General features: G+C 52.5%; 1 protein-coding gene across 1 annotated transcript in view; it reads right to left on the reverse strand.

Annotated features, from left to right (window-relative positions):
* Nucleotides 1–172: 172 nt before the first annotated feature.
* The window catches only part of RIPOR3 (RIPOR family member 3), a 104,861-nt gene continuing 87,277 nt past the window's right edge, over nucleotides 173–17,756 (reverse strand). Inside the window, exons 13-22 of the mRNA XM_023184167.3 lie at nucleotides 15,922–16,494; nucleotides 11,472–11,602; nucleotides 10,028–10,151; nucleotides 9,254–9,389; nucleotides 8,443–8,604; nucleotides 6,926–7,087; nucleotides 6,236–6,438; nucleotides 3,422–3,505; nucleotides 1,850–1,940; nucleotides 173–1,374 (exon numbers count right to left, since the gene is read on the reverse strand). Of these exons, the coding sequence (XP_023039935.1) occupies nucleotides 1,274–1,374; nucleotides 1,850–1,940; nucleotides 3,422–3,505; nucleotides 6,236–6,438; nucleotides 6,926–7,087; nucleotides 8,443–8,604; nucleotides 9,254–9,389; nucleotides 10,028–10,151; nucleotides 11,472–11,602; nucleotides 15,922–16,494 (1,767 nt within the window). The 3' untranslated portion in view covers nucleotides 173–1,273. The remainder of the gene's footprint in view (nucleotides 1,375–1,849; nucleotides 1,941–3,421; nucleotides 3,506–6,235; nucleotides 6,439–6,925; nucleotides 7,088–8,442; nucleotides 8,605–9,253; nucleotides 9,390–10,027; nucleotides 10,152–11,471; nucleotides 11,603–15,921; nucleotides 16,495–17,756) is intronic.

The following is a 17,756-nucleotide window of genomic DNA, read 5'->3' on the forward strand; positions in this document are numbered from 1 at the left end:
AGGGGAGAGCACGCCTGGAGCCTTCGAGAGCATGCAGAGAAGCCCGGAGACAGCGTTTACCAGAGCCGCTGCCTGAGGCCGCCCTCCTTTAAGTGTCCCCACAGCGCACCACAAGACCACAGGAGTGGCCTCCCCACTGGCAGGTGTTTGGGGAAACCACCGCTGTCTACTCTTTTGGGTAAAAAGTGAAAGACCAATTAAAATAGTTTAATTGAAATTTCAGAAAATGGAACATATGAACAAGGCAAATAAATACTAAGTTAAACCAAAAAAACACAAAATATGTACAGGAAGTATCGATGAGAATGTTCAAGTTAAAGTTCTCCAATGCCATTGCTACAGCAACCTCAAACCCTAGGTTCTGTCTGCACTATTAACACAGACATCTCAGGACATGGTTTGCTTTTTTTAAGACTTAAATAGGAAACTAATTTTCTTTCTTTAAAGCAGTGTGTTCTTCAGTGAACTCTTTCTTTAGGCCAGTTGATAGCTTCTGTAGCGGCTTATTGACGAGACCCTAGGGTAGCTTCCGAAGCTGGATTGATTGCATTTGGGTGCGGATGGCCAAAGTGAGTGGCCCTACTGCCCGTGCTACTCAGGGCTCCTGGGCTGATGTGGTGGCTGCTTCCGTTTGTGCTGCTGAACATGGGGAAAATGAGGTTCTCAGTCCACCAGCCGCTGTCTGTGAGTTCCACCGGCACTCCAGCTGCAGGTCAGGCTGAGAGTGTGGTTGTAGAAACCCTGGCTTTGTGCCTTCCCACCTTCCCCAGCTCACCAAGGTGACACCTGGCTGCTGCTGAAATGACCTGAGCAGTCTTGCATTAACAGGGCCAGCCACCTGCCAGCCTACTGCATCCCAGCGCCTGTTGACCCAGAAGTGCCGAGCAGCTAACTGGCAGGGAGGCCTGGAGTTCTACACACTTGTCTTGGAGCCTTTTATTTAGGGCCTCAACTTGCCTAGCCTTGGCCCTTTTGTAGGTGGCCACCTAGTGCGGCTCCGCTCTGCATCTCTGGGAAGGTCACACAGACCCTCAGCCAGAAGTCGAGCGCTCCACTGAGGCCTGGCAGCCCCTGCCTTGCTTTTTTCTGCTTCTGTACAAAAGACCAGCCCATGCCCTGGGGCTGGGTCAGTGGCCGGAGCCTCAGGCAGAGCTCTGGACAGCTCACACTCCTGGAGGAGTGCACAGCACCATTACCCAGCGCACAGGCCATGTCCAAGCCGGGCAGCGGCAAAAAAACCGATGTGAGATTTCTGCTCATCAACCAGCATTTTTTAAAATATTGTGATTTCAACATCTGCCTCCTGGCAAAAGACTTCTCTTTGTTCTGAGCAGAGCTTGTCCATCTTCTCAAAAGCCAACCGTCCTTTTTCACCTGAAATAGCAAAGGTACCTGTCACCAGATTGGATCCTGCCTTGGCACTTCCGACTCTCCTGGACCAAGGTGGCCTTAGTGCTTAGTGACTGTGGGTCTCGGTGGTCTCTGCAAAGCGGCAGGGGAGGGAGTATGTGCGGGAGCCCCCACCTGGTGACTCACATGGCCTGGGGGGCCTTGCCTTTAACTCTAGGATGTCCTGCTGAATCGGAACCCTGCCTTGCCTCTGGCTTCTGTCCCAAAGGTATAAAGTCTAAGAAGACAGCGAACACCCCCTGCCACCCCAGCCATAAAGGAGGCCTGCCTTGGCCGGATGCTACAAAGGGTGAAGGTTGGCTCTGTGCCAGGGCTGCTAACGGTGCCCATCCTGGGTACCCCAGAGCTGTTCTGCCTGCTGGGAGAGCTGGGTGTGGCCTCTCGCAGGTTCTGAGGGCCCCAGGAACCCCGCTGCGCTGCACAGATTGTGCCACTTTACCGAACGAGAGTGTGGTTTCCCGGGCTGCCGCCCGCACGGCCTCCAGGTCAGACTGGCAGAGGCTGGCAATCTGGTCGATGCTTTCAATGCCCTATTCGAGATGAGGAGAAAAAGAATCCTTTGGGGGCCTTCTCAACAGCAGGTAGGGTCCACTTAGCGGCCCTGCAGGGCCAGCCCTATCGTGGTCTCTGGAACCTGAGCCCCTTCTTTTTCTCCAGGCTTCCAGGTTTTTTAGGTGGCCTCAGGTTCATGAGAGGCACCTCTGGGCTGTGGAAGTGTCTCGCCTTTTCAGCCCTGACACCTGCTAGGGAGCCAGGCTGTTAGCAGAACTCGTCTTCCTGGATGCCTGCTGAAAGGCTAGAATTGAAAAGGAGGAGACCTGCTGCTTTCTGGACCTTCCTGCCTTCCCCACGCTCTCCTTACCCTACTCTCCAGGGCAGCCTGTGCCAGTATGCCCGACTCTGGCACATGCCCCGGGGTTGCTCCTGCAGGCCAAGGACCGGCATGCGCTGCAGCGCCCTCTACTGGGCGCCCGGCCCTCGCTGGTTTTCTGATCCTAACCAGTTTCTCCTCTTAGAATTTCCTGTTGATTCATCCCAGAATGAATGGGATGAGTGAGTTCAATCTGTATTGAACTGTCTTTCCTCTAGCAGCTGTGCAATTCCAAATGCAGGTGAGGCTGAGGGAAAGCGGGCATCGCCTCACATCCATGGGATCTATGTGTGGGTTGTATCACGAGTCTCAAAAATGCTCCTATTCTCTGGCCCTAGAATTGGGTCTAGCCTAAGGAAATAATTCAGAACTCCATGTTTTTAAAACTTTATACACAAACATGATCATAATGACATGCTTTATGATAAAAATTGGATGAAGAAAACTATTTCCTATGACAGTGGGTGAGTAGGTTAAATTAAGGTATACTTGATAGCCCCTTCATACAGAATTCTAAAGTGAAAAAAAAAGACCAAAAAAAAAAAAAAAACACACACACACACAAAGAATTATAAAGTGCTGCCAGTCTAACACAAAATGTTCTTATTTTGTTGACTGTTTTTAAACTATGTTTGGATCAACAATTTTAAATGCTCACGCATACCCACAAACTTTTCAAAGCAGCATACCAAAATGTCAGCCGTCGCTTCTGCTACATTCTAGGATGATGGAAAACTTTCTTTTCTATCTCTGTATTTTATACCTTTTTTTTTTTTTTTTTTTTTTTTGAGATGGGGTCTTGCTTTGTCGCCCAGGCTGGAGCGCAGTGGCACGATCTCGGCTCACTGCAACCTCCACTTCCCGGGTCCAAATCCCGAGTAGCTGGGACTACAGGCATGTGCCACCGCACCTAGCTAATTGTGTGTGTGTGTGTGTGTTATTAGTAGAGATGGGGTTTTGCCATGTTGGCCAGGCTAGTCTCAAACTCCTGACCTCAGGTGATCTGCCCACCTCAGCCTCCCAAAGTGCATGAGCCACCATGGCCCGGCCCCAGTGGAATCATTTTAAAGTTAACTAACCTTAACCCTAACCACAAGCAGGCTTCTCTGTCAGCCACTAATGGAGAAACGTCAGGCTCACCTTGAGCTCTTTGAGTGCCAGGCACGCGGCCTGCTGGAACCTTGCATCGTTCTCTGCCAGGGCGTTGGTGTAGAAGAGCAGAGCCTGGGGAGAGTAAGGAGGCTGTGAATGGAGGGGTGAGCAGAAGTGGAGTCCGTGGTTCCGGGTCCATCAGCTGCCAACAGTAGGGCACGCTGTACCCATCTTTCTCTAAACGTTCAGGACATGATCAGTCCATCTTTGGGCCAGGCGTACACAGTCACAAGAACTATACTGTGGTGTTTAATTTATCCCTAAAAACTGGTCCCAGTTCTAATACAATGAAGAAAACTCCTTTTGTCTAATAATATTCCGGAAGTGCATTCTGAAACTGCTGTCTATAAAATGCTAAATTAGAGAAATCAGATGCCCAGCTCAGAACAACAAAAGAACTGATCATACTATGTCCATCGCCCTCTTCAGCTGCAAACAGGCAGGGCTGCTGCCTTGGGCCAGAGGGAAACCTGCCTGTTCCCCTGAGCACCCCCGTCCAGTCTCAGATGTGACCCTACCCTCTTCAGCCTCACGACCATGGCCACATCAGCTCATGTCTTTGGGCCTGACTTGACTCAGCTGAAAACAAAGCTGGCACTTGTTTCATGCGTTGCCGTAGGGTTTGTTAGAAAGTACACGGGGTTGTGCCGGCCCGCAGGGGAGTCCAGCATCTGCGGCTGCAAAGGGAAACCCGGGAGTGGGTTTGTGCTCACTCAGTCGAGTGGCTGCACCTTCAACTACACGGGTGGGGCGGTGGAGGGGCCCGTCTGCAGGTGGCTCTCCCAAGTGTCTGCTGTTTTGGGAAGACGGAGACTGGGAGTAGGATCGGGTTCTCCCGCGCCTCCTACACAGGGCACTGGTGAAGGCTGTCAGGCCATATCAGTATGGAAATGTCACACTGCCCACTGCCTCTAATCCCGGGGTGCCAGGTCGTGGCAGCCCACTTCCTCCTCAGCACCCTCACCTGAGGCCAAGTGATCTATCACCGGGTTGGCCCCCACCTCAGTGTTTCCTACTCTCTAAAGTCTGTCACATGAAGACGAAGGCCCTCTTTTTTTTTTCAGACAGAGTCTCACTTCATTGTCCAAGCTGGGGTACAGCAGCACAATCTCGGCTCACTGCAGCCTCTGCTTCCCAGGTTCAGACAATTCTCATGCCTCAGCCTCCCGAGTAGCTGAGACTACAGGCACGCACTGCCACTCTTGGCTAATTGTTTTATATTTTTAGTAAAGATGGGGTTTCACTATGTTGGCCAGGCTGGTGTCGAACTCCTGAATTCAAGTGATCCACCTGCCTCGGCCTCCCAAAGTTCTGGGATTACAGGCGTGAGCCACCGCATCCGGCCATGGAGACCTTGTTTACAGTCTGAAAAGATACCCACATACCCCCAAACCCCACAAAACAAAATACACCTGACTTCAATGGATCCTGGAAGTCAGCCAACTACTAGTTTTCAGGAACTACAGACAGAGAAATACATAAACTACCATTAAACTTCCTGCAAGCAGCAAAGTCTAGATAGTCTAGAACAACCTGGGATTGTCAAGTTAATTGCAAGCAGAAAAAGAAATGGAGAAAAAGCCTTTAGATTAAGTGGAAATTGAAAACCATCAGCCAATCACAATGTGTGTCCTTAGGTAGATCCTAGTTTAGCAAAAAATAGGATGCTTGAGGCTTGGAAATTTGAACATAAGATGTATGATATAAAGGAATTCATGGTTAATTTTTTAGATAAGATAATGGTATTAGAGTTGTGATTTTTAAAAGAATTCTTAACCTTTTGACACATACAGTTAACTATTTAAGGTCAAATAGGATGCCTGAGGTTGCTTCAAAGTGATACAGGGGAGTGGAGGGAGAAGGGGCAGGATTGGCCATGAGTTGATGGTGGTTGGGCGTGGGTTGTGGGTGCAGGTGGATTCATTATATTGCTCTGTCTACTTTTGCAAGTTCAAAAGTCTCCAAATAAAGAGTTAAAAACAACCACAAAGTAGGCGGATGGGCTCCAAGAAGGGCTATTGGCAACAGAACTGGAGATTTCCTCTCCAGTCTGGAGCTGAGACCAGCAGTGTAGACTATGCCCTTGATGTCACCCTTCCTGAACCCCTCAGAGTGTCGCACCTTAAACATACAGTAGTCACAGGCCAAGAGTGAAAAGGCAGAGAGGTCCATTCTCTTGGTTTTCAAATGGACTGAACACGATGACCCATTACCAGGTAGCCACGAATATTAATTGAAAGTAAATAAGGATGACTATCAAAACACTAAGAAAGGCTGGGCACAGTGGCTCATGCCTGTAATCCCAGCACTTTGGGAGACCGAGGCGGGCAGATCACAGGATCAAGAGTTTGAGATCAGCCTGGCCAACATGGTGAAACCCCATCTCTACCAAAAATACAAAAATTAGCCTGGCATGGTAATGGGCGCCTGTAATCCCAGCTACTCGGGAGGCTGAGGCAGGAGAATTGCTTGAACCCAGGAGGCAGAGGTTGCAAGATCATGCCACTGTACTCCAGCCTGGGCAACAGAGCAGAACTGTGTCTCAAAAAAATAAATAAGTAAACCACTAAGAAAAACATTCAGCATGCAAGTGACATCTTGGAGGCCTAACAGATGTTTGGCTTTGGCAGCAGCAAGGTGCATTCATGTGTGTTAGGTGGCAGCCCAGGTCCCTCCATCAAAATAGCTCACAGCCACTGCAGCCCCTGGCACTCACTTCTTTGTACTTTTCCATGAGAACACCTGCTTACCTGTGCCCACACATCTGTGGCCAGGGGCTGCCACCTGCCCTGGACAACGTACCTTTTCCCGGAAGCTTTTGTTCCTGACTGCACCCGCCAGGCGAGCGCTGGCCACCCTGCACACCCTCGGAGTGCCGTCCAGCTGGAGCAGCGCCCAAGCTCTTAAGGTCTGGGGCAGGGGCTGGAGCTGGGCCAGCCGCTTCCCCTGCAGCTTCCGGACTGCCTTGGCCTGCCCTGCGCAGTGAAGCTCCTCGATGAGTGTCACTAGAAGACAGAAAAGAGGTGGGCCCGGGTCCCCTGAATGGGAGTTTGGCAGGACAGCTGCAAGTTTGCTTGGCTGCTGCCAGTAGCCACAGAGGAGCAAATCCCAGACCCACCGGGATGATCACCAAGGCCCAGTCTGGACTAGTTTCACAGGGAACTCCTGGAATCTCCTGGAAGGCCTTTTAACACGGAATCAAATATGCTCCAAAAATTAATAAAACCACAGCCCACACTCCAGGGACTCTGGCCAGCCAAGATTACCCTCCTACCCAGCTCTGAACTCTGTTCCGTGCTTTTTAAAGCTGACTTCCCTTGGAGCTGGTATCAGCCCCCATTGGCTGAATGTGGAATCTCATTAAATCGGGGTTCCCAAAAGAACAGGTGGCGGGGATAGATGTAGTGGCTCCGAAGTATAACCTGAGGAACTGCATGTGACAGGGCTCCGTGGATATTCCTCTGCTATGACAGCCACCCACCCCAGCCTTACCTTCCTTGGTGAGCTGGGTGAAGTGCTTCTCCAGGTCAGAGACACTCTGCTTCTGCAGGTAGCCGTGAAACTGGAACCAGGTGATGGTCTGTTCTTCGGGCAGCCCAGCTCCGGGGAGCAGCCCACCACAGCTGACCACCTGCTCCAGGAGCCTGCGGCACACTGGCCAAAGGGGAGAGCACATTAGGAGAAACTGAGACCTCGACCCTCCACGCTTCTCAGCTGGGAGTAGCCTGGTCAGCTAAAAGGCTTTCTGGGCTGGGCACAGTGGCTCACACCTGCCCCAGCACTTTGGGAGGCCGAGGTGGGCGGATCATCTGAGGTCAGGAGTTCGAGACCAGCCTGACCAACATGGTGAAACCCCGTCTCTACTGAAAATACAAAATTAGCTGGATGTGGTGGCGCATGCCTGTAATCGCAGCTACTCTGGAGGCTGAGGCAGGAGAATCGCTTGAACCCGGGAGGTGGAGGTTGTAGTGAGCCGAGATCGCACCACTGCACTCCAGCCTGGGCAACATGAGTGAAACTCCATATTCCATATCAAGAAAATAAAAGGGTTTCTGATAGCACAAGGGCAGGTGTCCTTCACTGCACTCCCTGTGCCATGGGGGAGGAGTGTGCCCGGCTGGAGTTAGGACTGTGACTCCGACTCACCCTGAGTCAGACTGTGTTGGGTTCATCCCCATGCCCAGGGCCCCATACCACACCTGGATCTAAATCCCGAGGCAGGGCCTAGGAATATGCATGTCAACCAGCAACCGAGGTGGTGCTTGGAACATGACTGTCGCCTTTCACTTGCTCCAGAGAAGGCCCTACGGCTCTGCATTCTGGGAAGAACGCAGTCCAGCCTACATTTCTAGAGGTCTCCCTTCCCGTAGGTTCATTCTTTACCCCGTCAGGCTCTGGTGGGAGGCATGGAATCTGTCCCCAGAAAAATGCACCAGCGGCCAGGCGCAGTGGCTCATGCCTGTAATCCCAGCACTTTGGGAGGCCGAGGCAGGCGGATCACAAAGTCAGGAGTTCGAGACCAGCCTGGCCAATATGGTGAAACCCTGTCTCTACTTAAAATACAAAAAAAGACAATTGGCCAAGCGTGGTGGTGCGCACCTGCAATCCCAGCTACTCAGGAGGCTAAGGCAGAAGAATCACTTGAACCCTGGAGGTGAGGTTGCAGTGAGCTGTGATTGTGCCACTGCACTCCAGCCTGGGCCACAGAGTGAGACTCCGTCTCAAAAAAAAAAAACAAAAAACAAAAAAAGAGAAAAAGAAAATAAAAATACACTGGCCCATCAGGGTTTGCACACAGCTTCAGGGCCCCAGATGGAGGCCCCTTCTCGCCCAGTGAAAGGGCCGTGACTTGCACTGAAGCTGAGAAACCTCCTCCATCTGATGGCATGAAGACACTCACAGAGGCGAAGACAGGGCTGAAATGAGGCCAGCTGTGGCCACCCTGAAGGCCCTGGAGACTCAATACAGCCTTTCTATGGGAGGGGATGACAGGACAGGAAGGAACCCACCTATTTCCAGCTGTCCCGGGTATTTCCCTCTGACTCTGTGCAGGAAGGTTTTCTTGAGCTGGTTCAGCAGCTTCGTGGCAGGGCAGGACAGGACTCTACCAGGCCCTGTGCACCCTCTCCACAGCTTCAGGCACCCCTTCCTCCGCGAGGCCTGTGGGATGACTGAAAGCCCCAGTTCAGAAACTGAATGGTGGCTCGGGGAGAGCACGTGACAAGGACCCCAAAGGTTTCCCTCCACTGGGACCTGAGCGGGTGGGGAGGACGGTGTGGCTTGATGCGAGGTCCCTTCCCTGTATTCCCGTGTGACACATGAGCAGCTCTGGCTCTGAGCATCTTACCAGGGCCACCACTTGCAGTCCCCACAACAACCTGGGAGGGGCTGCTGTCACCAGCCTCTCCTTACGGACAAGGAACCTGGCCTTCTGAGAGGGGAGGTCCCACGGGGCAGAGGCACAGCGGGATCACAACTACTCTTTGAGGGCACATTCTGCACCTCGAATGTAGCCCAGGGTTACCTCACCGAATCCTATGCAGTTCCCTCCTCCTATACAGATAGGGAAGCAGAGGCTCAGAGAGGTGAATCATTTGCCTAGAGTCACACAGCTGACTGAAGAGTATGCTGCACCTCCAAGACCTGCCTCCCTTACCTCCCCGCAAAGAGTGTGTATCTCTGAGCCCAGCCCAGCCACAGCCTCCACTCTGAGCCCTGGTTAACTTTGGCTCTTAGGAAGGGAGAAGGGGCTCCCCGAGCTTTGATCCCGTCACCGTGCCATTCACACACGCAGCCCCTGGGTGGTAGGCAGCTACTTACTCTCTTCGATGGATGTTGCCTTGCCAACCTTCTCAAAGTCAAGGACAGAAAGTGTCTCCAGAACATGCTTTTGCTGTGCCACTTCTTCCAGGAGGCATTCCTGGACCAGCCTTGATAAATTAGGGGAGGCCAGTTTCTGGGAAGCAGCCCACGATGCTCCAGGTTAGCATGGAACATGCCCGCTGAGGGCAGCCATTACGACTCTGGCTCCCGCCTGCTTGTGCCCATCTCTTCTGTCCTGGGGGCAGCTCCCTGACTGTCATCTGAGGATTCCCCTTTCACCAAGGTGGCTGAACCAATGGGAGGCAGGCTGGGCTGCCAGGGACCACCTTTGCCCCCAGAAGGAGGACCAACCTGCCTGAAAGTGAAGCCAACCCACATTGCAAAGCAGAACTGAGAGAGACCTAGTCCTGATAGCATTTGAACCCATGCATCCAGCCAGGCCTGAAGCCTACTTCTGAGGCTTTCAATGCCATGAGCCGATAAATTTTCCTCTTGGCTGAGCCAGTTTGCATTAGGGTTCTGGCATCTATAGATGAAAGAGTCACCACCACAGCCTTTGGTTTAGGGCTTGGGCTGCGTAAGAGCCACAGGAGGATTCACCCAGACCCTGGTCTGCCTCTTCCACTGGGGAACAGCCTCAGTCTCACGGGCTTCCAGGATGTGGGTCTGTCACCCTTTACGATGCTTCCCACTACCTTCAAGATGAGCCCTTTGCCAAGAGGACTCCAAACCCCTGTCTGCCCTCCCTGACAAGTCCCCTAGCCCAGCCACCTGCAGCAGAGCTTTGCAGACTCGGAGGTGTACCGTCAGCAGCACGTCCAGCTCCGGGGCACCAGCTGTGAGTTCCCTGGATGACGTTTTCAGTGATGATGGTGGGGGCAGGGGCCGGTCCTTTCTGAGTTGAATTGAGAACTGGGTGACGATTCGGTTAGCAGTTCAGCTCCCTCTGAGGGTAGGGGGATCCCTCCCTTCCCAGAGAGCCCCAGGTCAGGGAGGCCCTCTCCAGGTCCCAGGGAGTTCAACCGAGGAGGAAGGGGAAAGGAGCAACGGGCGGCAGCAACTCAAAACAGAGCTGGACGGTGTGGCCCAGGGCCTGGGGAAGGCAGGGCGGGCAGTCGTCTTCCAGGATGTCTCGTGGAGGTAGAAGACAATTCCAACTAATCTCAGCTCTGTGGCGCTGGACAAGTCTGCCTCCCCCAGGCTCAGCTGACTCATCTGTCAAGGGAGGCAGGAGCCCCACACTCAAGACCGTGAGGGGTGCATGAAATACGGCGGGCAAGAGCGCCTCACACCAAGTCCGCTCCGTGGTAGAGGCTGGACCTGCTGCCCGACCCACTCACGGCCACTCAGGAAGGGCGGAAGCGAGTGTGGCATGAAATCCCACACTGGCCCATGGGACTGTGAGAGGCAAGGAGACGGAATGGAGCCTCCGCTCTTCCACGTGGTGAGATGTGGATACAGAAGCCCTCGGGGGTTGGGGAAGGTGAGGCTGTGTAGCCTCGAGGGAAGCTGTCATGGGAGGTGTGGGCCCTGCGGTGGGACAGAGGGAACGGCACTGGGTACTGCTGCTGGGTACTGCTGCACCTTGGTTAGAGGGCAAAGAGCTTTTTTTTGTTTTTTTTTTTGAGACAGTCTCACTTTCGCCCAGGCTGGAGCGCAGTGGTGCGATCTCGGCTCACTGCAACCTCCGCCTCCTGGGTTCAAGCGATTCTTCTGCCTCAGCCTCCCAAGAAGCTGAGATTACAGGCACCCACCACCATGCCTGGCTAATTTTTGTATTTTCAGTAGAGACGGGGTTTCACCATGTTGGCCAGGCTGGTCTCGAACTCCTGACCTCTGGTGATCCACCTGCCTCGGCCTCCCAAAGAGCTGGGATTACAGGTGTGAGCTACTGTGCCTGGCCTCAAAGAACTTCTATATACTTGGTGGTTGCTTTTTAAGGTTTAAAAAATAATAATAAAAGCTTATTCCTTGGAGCAGAAGGCTCAGGGCAAGGCTGGGATGATCTCACCCACTTCGTGGTCACTGAGGACTAGCTCTGAGCCAAGTGGGGGATGTGTGGGGATGGCATGGGGAGGGGTGCACGACAGAGTGACAAGAGCTGAGCCAAGGACAGTGGGAGAAACAGACCAGGAGGCCAGCAGGAAACGTGGAGCTTGGGTCACCCGGTGGGAGTGCTGGCCAGTGGGCCACTGCTGGAAGGAGGTGCACTCACCGGGGACCCTGGGAGCCCCCAAACAGGGATAGCTCATCCGGGGCGAAGTCGGCATTGAGGAAGGCGAAGCTCTCCAGGATGCACTCCATCAGGCTCTCGGCCGAGTCATGCTCCTGCCGTGCTCTGCAGGGCTGTGGATGAAGTGGCCAGACCTGAGGGCAGCACCAGGCCCCACCCACCCGACTGGGACACTGTTCAGGGGCCTCACGGCAGACCTGGGCAGTGTCCGGTCCTGAGCCCCAATCCCACACACCATCCCCCAGCACAAGCCCAGCCGCTGGCCCAAGGCATGGCACCCCCCAAAGTCCCTCCTGAATGGCCTGTGACAAGGTAGGAGCAGAATCTTGAGGGAGACAGATCTGAAAACGCTCCCCTGTACCTCAAACCCCCACGGGGACAAGGCCAATGGCAAGAGTAAGTGAGCGGCCCCAGCAGGGACCGGGGAGGCAGGAGTACAGGTGCCTCCCCTAAGAGGGGGCCGTGCTCATAGATTGCCCAGTTCTAAGAAAACCCTAAAACATGGATTTGTATGGGAAACTGCCCAGTTTTGAAATACCAACAACAAATTTCCAAGTATTTTAAATACATAGTGTAGGTCAGGCAAATACTTCTTCACGAGGCTCAAAGGCCTGTGGGCTCCAGGTTCCTCCACCCTGTTGGGTTTCTCTCCCCAACAGGTTAACGGAGAGTGTTGGAGCCACCACCCCACCACTGGTCGAGTCACCAGAGCCTCCAGTGGCAGCTCCCTCCCTGGTGATTTCTGTCTTGTCCCCAGCTCGTGGCTGGCTCCAGGGCTGGTCCCTGTCCCCGTTCCCAGCACGCTCCACCCAGGCCTTGTCCAACACAAACTGCAGCCACGGCACAGCCCAAGCAGAAGCCATAAAGCAAAACCAGGATCCTAACCATTGAGCCCAAAGAGAAAATCTCGAGGACGAAGGGAATAGCAAGGCTAGTTGCAGAGATCACATTTTCCGATACAAAAATATATGCATACATGTGTATGTACGTGCGTATCAATACACACATGCATATAGACTGTTGATTCTCAATAGTCAAGGTAGTAATGTTCTAGATGCCAAGGCAAGCAGATCACTTGAGGTAAGGAGTTCGAGACCAGCCTGGCCAACACGATGAACCCCCGTCTCTACTAAAAATACAAAAATTAGCCAGGCGTGGTGGCACAGGCCTGTAGTCTCAGCTACTCAGGAGGCTGAGGCAGGAGAATTGCTTGAACCGGGGAGGCGGAGGTTGCACTGAGCCAAGATTGCACCACTGCACTCCAGCCTGAGCAACAGAGTGAGACTCCATCTCAAAAAAAAAAAAAAATTAGTTATGTTCTATAAAACTGAATCGGCAAAAGCTGAACCACTGCTCCTAAGGGAGATACTGGGTTAGGTTCCTGTGAACCTCTGGTCATAGCAGTTTTATCAACACAGCAATACAGAACCTTGTATGTGTCTTTTGGTTTAAAGACACTTTATTTAATAGCTATTGTTGGCCGGATGTGGTAGCTCACGACTGTAATCCCAGCACTCTGGGAGGCCGAGGCAGGTGGATCACCTGATGTCAGGAGTTCAAGACCAGCCTAGCCAACATAGTGAAACCCTATCACTACTAAAAATACAAAAATTAGCCAGGCATGATGGCAGGTGCCTGTAACCCCAGGTACTAGGGAGGCTGAGGCAAGGGAATCACTTGAACCCAGGAGGCAGAGGTTGCAGTGAGCCGAGATCATGCCACTGCACTCCAGCCTGGCGACAGAGTGAGACTCCATCTCAAAAAAAAAAAAAAAAAAGCTATTTTTGATTCATTAACATTGAACTCAACAGCCAGTATCGCTACAACTCACGGCTGAAGGAAGCTCATCTAACACGCATTTTCTCCGTAAGGCATTTCACAGGCTTCCTGGACTGAGGAACACTAGCCGGCACTGAAGCTCTGGGCTTGGGAGGCATTTAAACAGTGAAACCGTCAACAAGAAGCACAAAAACTTGAAAAACATGGCATTAAATAGACCATGAGGACGCTTGTTTACCGTTTGGGCGCTGAAACAGGAAGGCAAAGCGTTGCCTCACTTGACCTCAGCTGGGAATGTGCCCTTCAAGCAGCTCAGATTTTCTGTCACTCTGCCCAGCCCCAAAAACCACTTTGGAATCACCTCGAGTATTGACTTGGGGGTTAGAAATAAATTTTAGCAAGTAGATGAATTTCAAAATACAGAATCCACGAAGAATGAGGACAAATCGTGTATGTGTGTGTGTGTGTGTATGTACGCACTCACATGATTTTTTTTTCCTTTTGAGAGAGAGTCTTGCTCTGTTGCCCAGGCTGGAGTGCATTGGTGCGATCTTGGCTCACTGTAACCTCCGCCTCCCATGTTCAAGTGATTCTCCTGCCTCAGCCTCCCAAGTAGCTGGGACTACAGGCGCACCCTACCACGCTCGGCTAATTTTTTTGTCTTTTTATTAGAAATGGGGTTTTGCCATGTTGGCCAGGCTGCTCTTGAACTCCTAGCCTCAAGCAATCCACCTGCTTTGGCCTTCCAAAGTGCCAGGATTACATATGTGAGCCACCGCGCCCAGCATCATACATGTATTCATATACACATAGATTTGCATAAATGTGTGTGTGTGTAATTTCTCTCCATAAGTCAAACTAAAAACCACGGTCTGTAATCAATTTGCATTGTTCTGACTTCGTTTGCCAAAAAAAGGAAAGTTCCTCAAAGATGTTTAAAATGATTACATTATTGCGGCATTAACATTTTTATGTAAATTGGGTGTAATTTTTCAAAATACAAGTATGTGACAAATGTGCATGCTGACTCAAATTGGTCTACAAAAGAAGGCTGTTAAAAAAGTACAAAAAAGGTACAGGCGCGGTGGCTCAAGACTGTAATCCCAATACTTCGGGAGGCTGAGGCGAGAGACTTGTGTGAGTCCAGGAGTTTGAGACCAGCCTGGGCAGCAAAGTGAGACCCTGTCTCTACAAAAAAATAAACAAAATTAGCCTGGCATGGTGATGTGTGCCTGTAGCCTCAGCTATTCACGAGGCCGAGGGTGGAGGATCGTGTGATCCCAGGAGGCAGAGGTTGCGGTGAGCCAAGATTGCACTACTGTACTCCAGCCTGGGCAACAGAGTGAGACCCTGTCTCAAGAAAAACGAAAAACATAAAGTACCAAAAAAGGTGACATTATTTCTTAAATTTTTTTCTGGAAATGTTCAGGCAGGTCCTTTTTAACAACCATAGCAGTGGTAAACGGAACATATTTTTAAAGTTATGGATGTAAAGTGAGAAATGAAACTTGTTTTCCCTGTGCTGATTTGTCCTGTTGGAGGTGTGGTAGCGATAAAATGTGTTTGAAGAGAGCTGTTAACTATTTCAGTGCCAAAGTGTGTCTTACACAAAAGAGGGGAAAACAGAAAACGGCAAAATCAGAGAAGTGCACAGCCAGTCTGAGGGCATAAGGACTGCGGGAACACACAGCAGGAAGGGATGGGCTTGCCAGGGCCCGGTGGGAGTTGCCATTTAAAAGAAGGTGTCCAGGCTGGGTGCAGTGGCTCATGCCTGTAATCCCGGCACGGTGGAAGGCTGAGGCAAGCGGATCACTTGAGGTCAGGAGTTTGAGATCAGCCTGGCCAACATGGCGAAACCCCATCTCTACTAAAAATACACAAATTAGCCAGGCGTGGTGGTGTGCACCTGTAATCCATGCTACTTGGGAGGCTGAGGCAGGAGAATTGCTTGAACCTGGGAGGAGGAGGTTGCAGTGAGCCGAGATTGCACCACTACACTCCAACCTGGGCAACAGAGCGCGAGACTCCATCTCAAAAGATAAATACATAAAAAATAAAAGAGGGTGTCCAGGGAAGGACGCCCTTAAGTTAATAGATGTATTAATAGGTACTAGTGGTATACATTTTATGTACATTCAAATTTGTGTAAACACAAGAGGAGAATATAATAATTTGCCCAGGTTAGCGCCTCTGAAAGCCACCTGCCACCTAAGCCCTCCTGTGAACTGAGAACGCCCTGGGGTATGAGCCCTGTGGAGGAGAAGGTTCGGTGCGGGGTGCGTAGATGAGGCAAACGGAACTGTGTGGGGCTTTCCATGGAGCCAGCTCCAACCCTGACAACACTCCAAGTTTGGGTTTGAAGCCATAAGCCACAGCCCCACCCACCCAGGTCAGAAGGTGCGAGATGGGCCAGGTTCTGGCTGGACGTGCTGAGCTGTTACTGTGAACTCTTAGAATCTTCCTGAGCCCCATGAGGACTGTTGTTGTCCCCACCTGCCGGATGAGGAAACCAAGGCCCACAGAGACATGGCCTACCCAGGTCACACAGGGATGAGGCCAGGATGCCGGCCCAGGCTGTGTGGCCCCAGAGCCCACTCCCAGTCATCATGCCGTCAGCAAAGCAGGGCCGCCGCCCAGGGCGGGGTGGGCATACCTTCAGCCGGTCCCGGAAACCTAGGACCTGGTACTCCAGCTCCCGGAGCTGGGGCTGGGTGGAGTCCGTGGGCCTCAGCAACTCCAGGACCTCCTGCAGAAGCCCCTCGAGGGCCACGCCAGGCCCCTCCTCTCTGTCCCCGGTTGCCCCTTCCTCGTGGCCTTTCTGGCTACTTGGGGCTGTGCCATTGTGGAACAGGGAGCCCTGTGGCAGGCTGGGGCTCTCCACTCCTAGGTTCCTCCAGCCAGGCTGCTCTGCAAATGGGCCTCCCGAGAAGTGGGCCATCTCTGGCAGGAGACCTGGGGACAGGGGTTCCTCCCGGGCCTCCTCTTCAATGGAGGCGTGGGGGCCGATGGCCAAGGGCAGGAAGCCCACATCTGAGGTGGACGCTGACGTGCTGGTCTCCGTGTCTCGGGGGTCCTCAGAGCTGAAGGAGTCCATCTCAGGCAGCTCCTGACTCTGGCTTCTTAGGCTGGGACCCCGGAGGTCGCTGTCAGACAAGTAGCTGAGGATGGAGGTGGCTCTTGGGCCACCCAGTATCAAGGCCTGCTGTGTTGGCTGCTGTAGGATAGACTGGAGAGGGGACACAGGAGTGGCCTTACCAGCTACCCCAGGGACCACAGCAAGTCCCCCAGAGGGGCTTCCCCTGACAGACACCTGCTCTGCATGCCCATGTTCTCAGGATGACTGAGGCCTGCCCAGGCGACCAGCATCCCAGAGGTGCAGACAAGACCCTGTCTCCTCTCTGCACTTATCCCCCATCCCGCCTCCAACTCACTCCCAGCAGCCTCCTGACTGTTGCTCATGCCCTGTGGGCTGGGCCCCATGTTCCTGCTTCAGAACCTTTGCATTGACTGTGCTCTGGCCACTCTTCCCCATGTGCCTTCACGGCTTGTGCCCTCGCCTCCTCAGGACCTTACTTAGGTGTCACCTCTCCTGAGAACCCTGCCCTGGACAGCCTTTTTAAAGTGGCAACTTCCACCTGGCCCCAGTGGGCCCCTTCCTTTCCTGCTGTCTCCCACAGTCCTTACGCCCTGGGCTGACTGCACTTCTCGGATTTTGAGATCATCTATTTCCCCTGTAGAATTTCAGCTCCCTGAGGGCATAGTCTTTGCCTGGCCTGGAGCAGAGCCTAGCATATAATTTCATTTTTTTGTTTTGAAATAGTCTTGCTCTGTTGCCCAGGCTGGAGTGCAGTGGCACTATCTCAGCTCACTGCAACCTCCGCCTCCCTGGCTCAACCAATTCTCCGGCCTCAGTCTACCAAGTAGCTGGGATTACAGTGGCACCTCACCACACCTGGCTAATTTTTGTATTTTTAGTAGAGACAGGGTTTCACCATGTTGGCCTGGCTGGTCTCAAACTCCTGACCTCAGGTGATCCACTTGCCTCAGCCTCTCAAAGTACTGGGATTACAGGCATGAGCCACTGCACCCAGCCTAGTTTTAAATGAGTGAAGTGAATGAATGAATGAATGAATGAACAAATGAATGAATGAAGGGCCCGATATACACACCATAGAAACAGCAGCAGCTGTCATTAAGCATTCTGAGGTTGCTGGCCCTTCTTTAGGGCCTTCACATTACCCTCGCCACACCCCATGGGGGTGGCACTGCCCTGACCTCGGAGAGGTCCTCAGGCCACACGAGTGGTGAATACAGTGCCACAGTGTGAATCTGGGTACATGGACACGAACACTTACCTCTCATCAGCTGAACCAATGATAATGGTTGGTGTTCATTAACTCAGTTAACTCTCACAACAAACCCATAAGGACAGTACTGTTATTCTCACTTCTCTGATACAGAAATTGAGGTCCAGAGAAGGCTGGGCAT

Source organism: Piliocolobus tephrosceles, chromosome 20 (assembly GCF_002776525.5).
Source record: "Piliocolobus tephrosceles isolate RC106 chromosome 20, ASM277652v3, whole genome shotgun sequence".
Lineage (NCBI taxonomy): Eukaryota > Metazoa > Chordata > Mammalia > Primates > Cercopithecidae > Piliocolobus > Piliocolobus tephrosceles.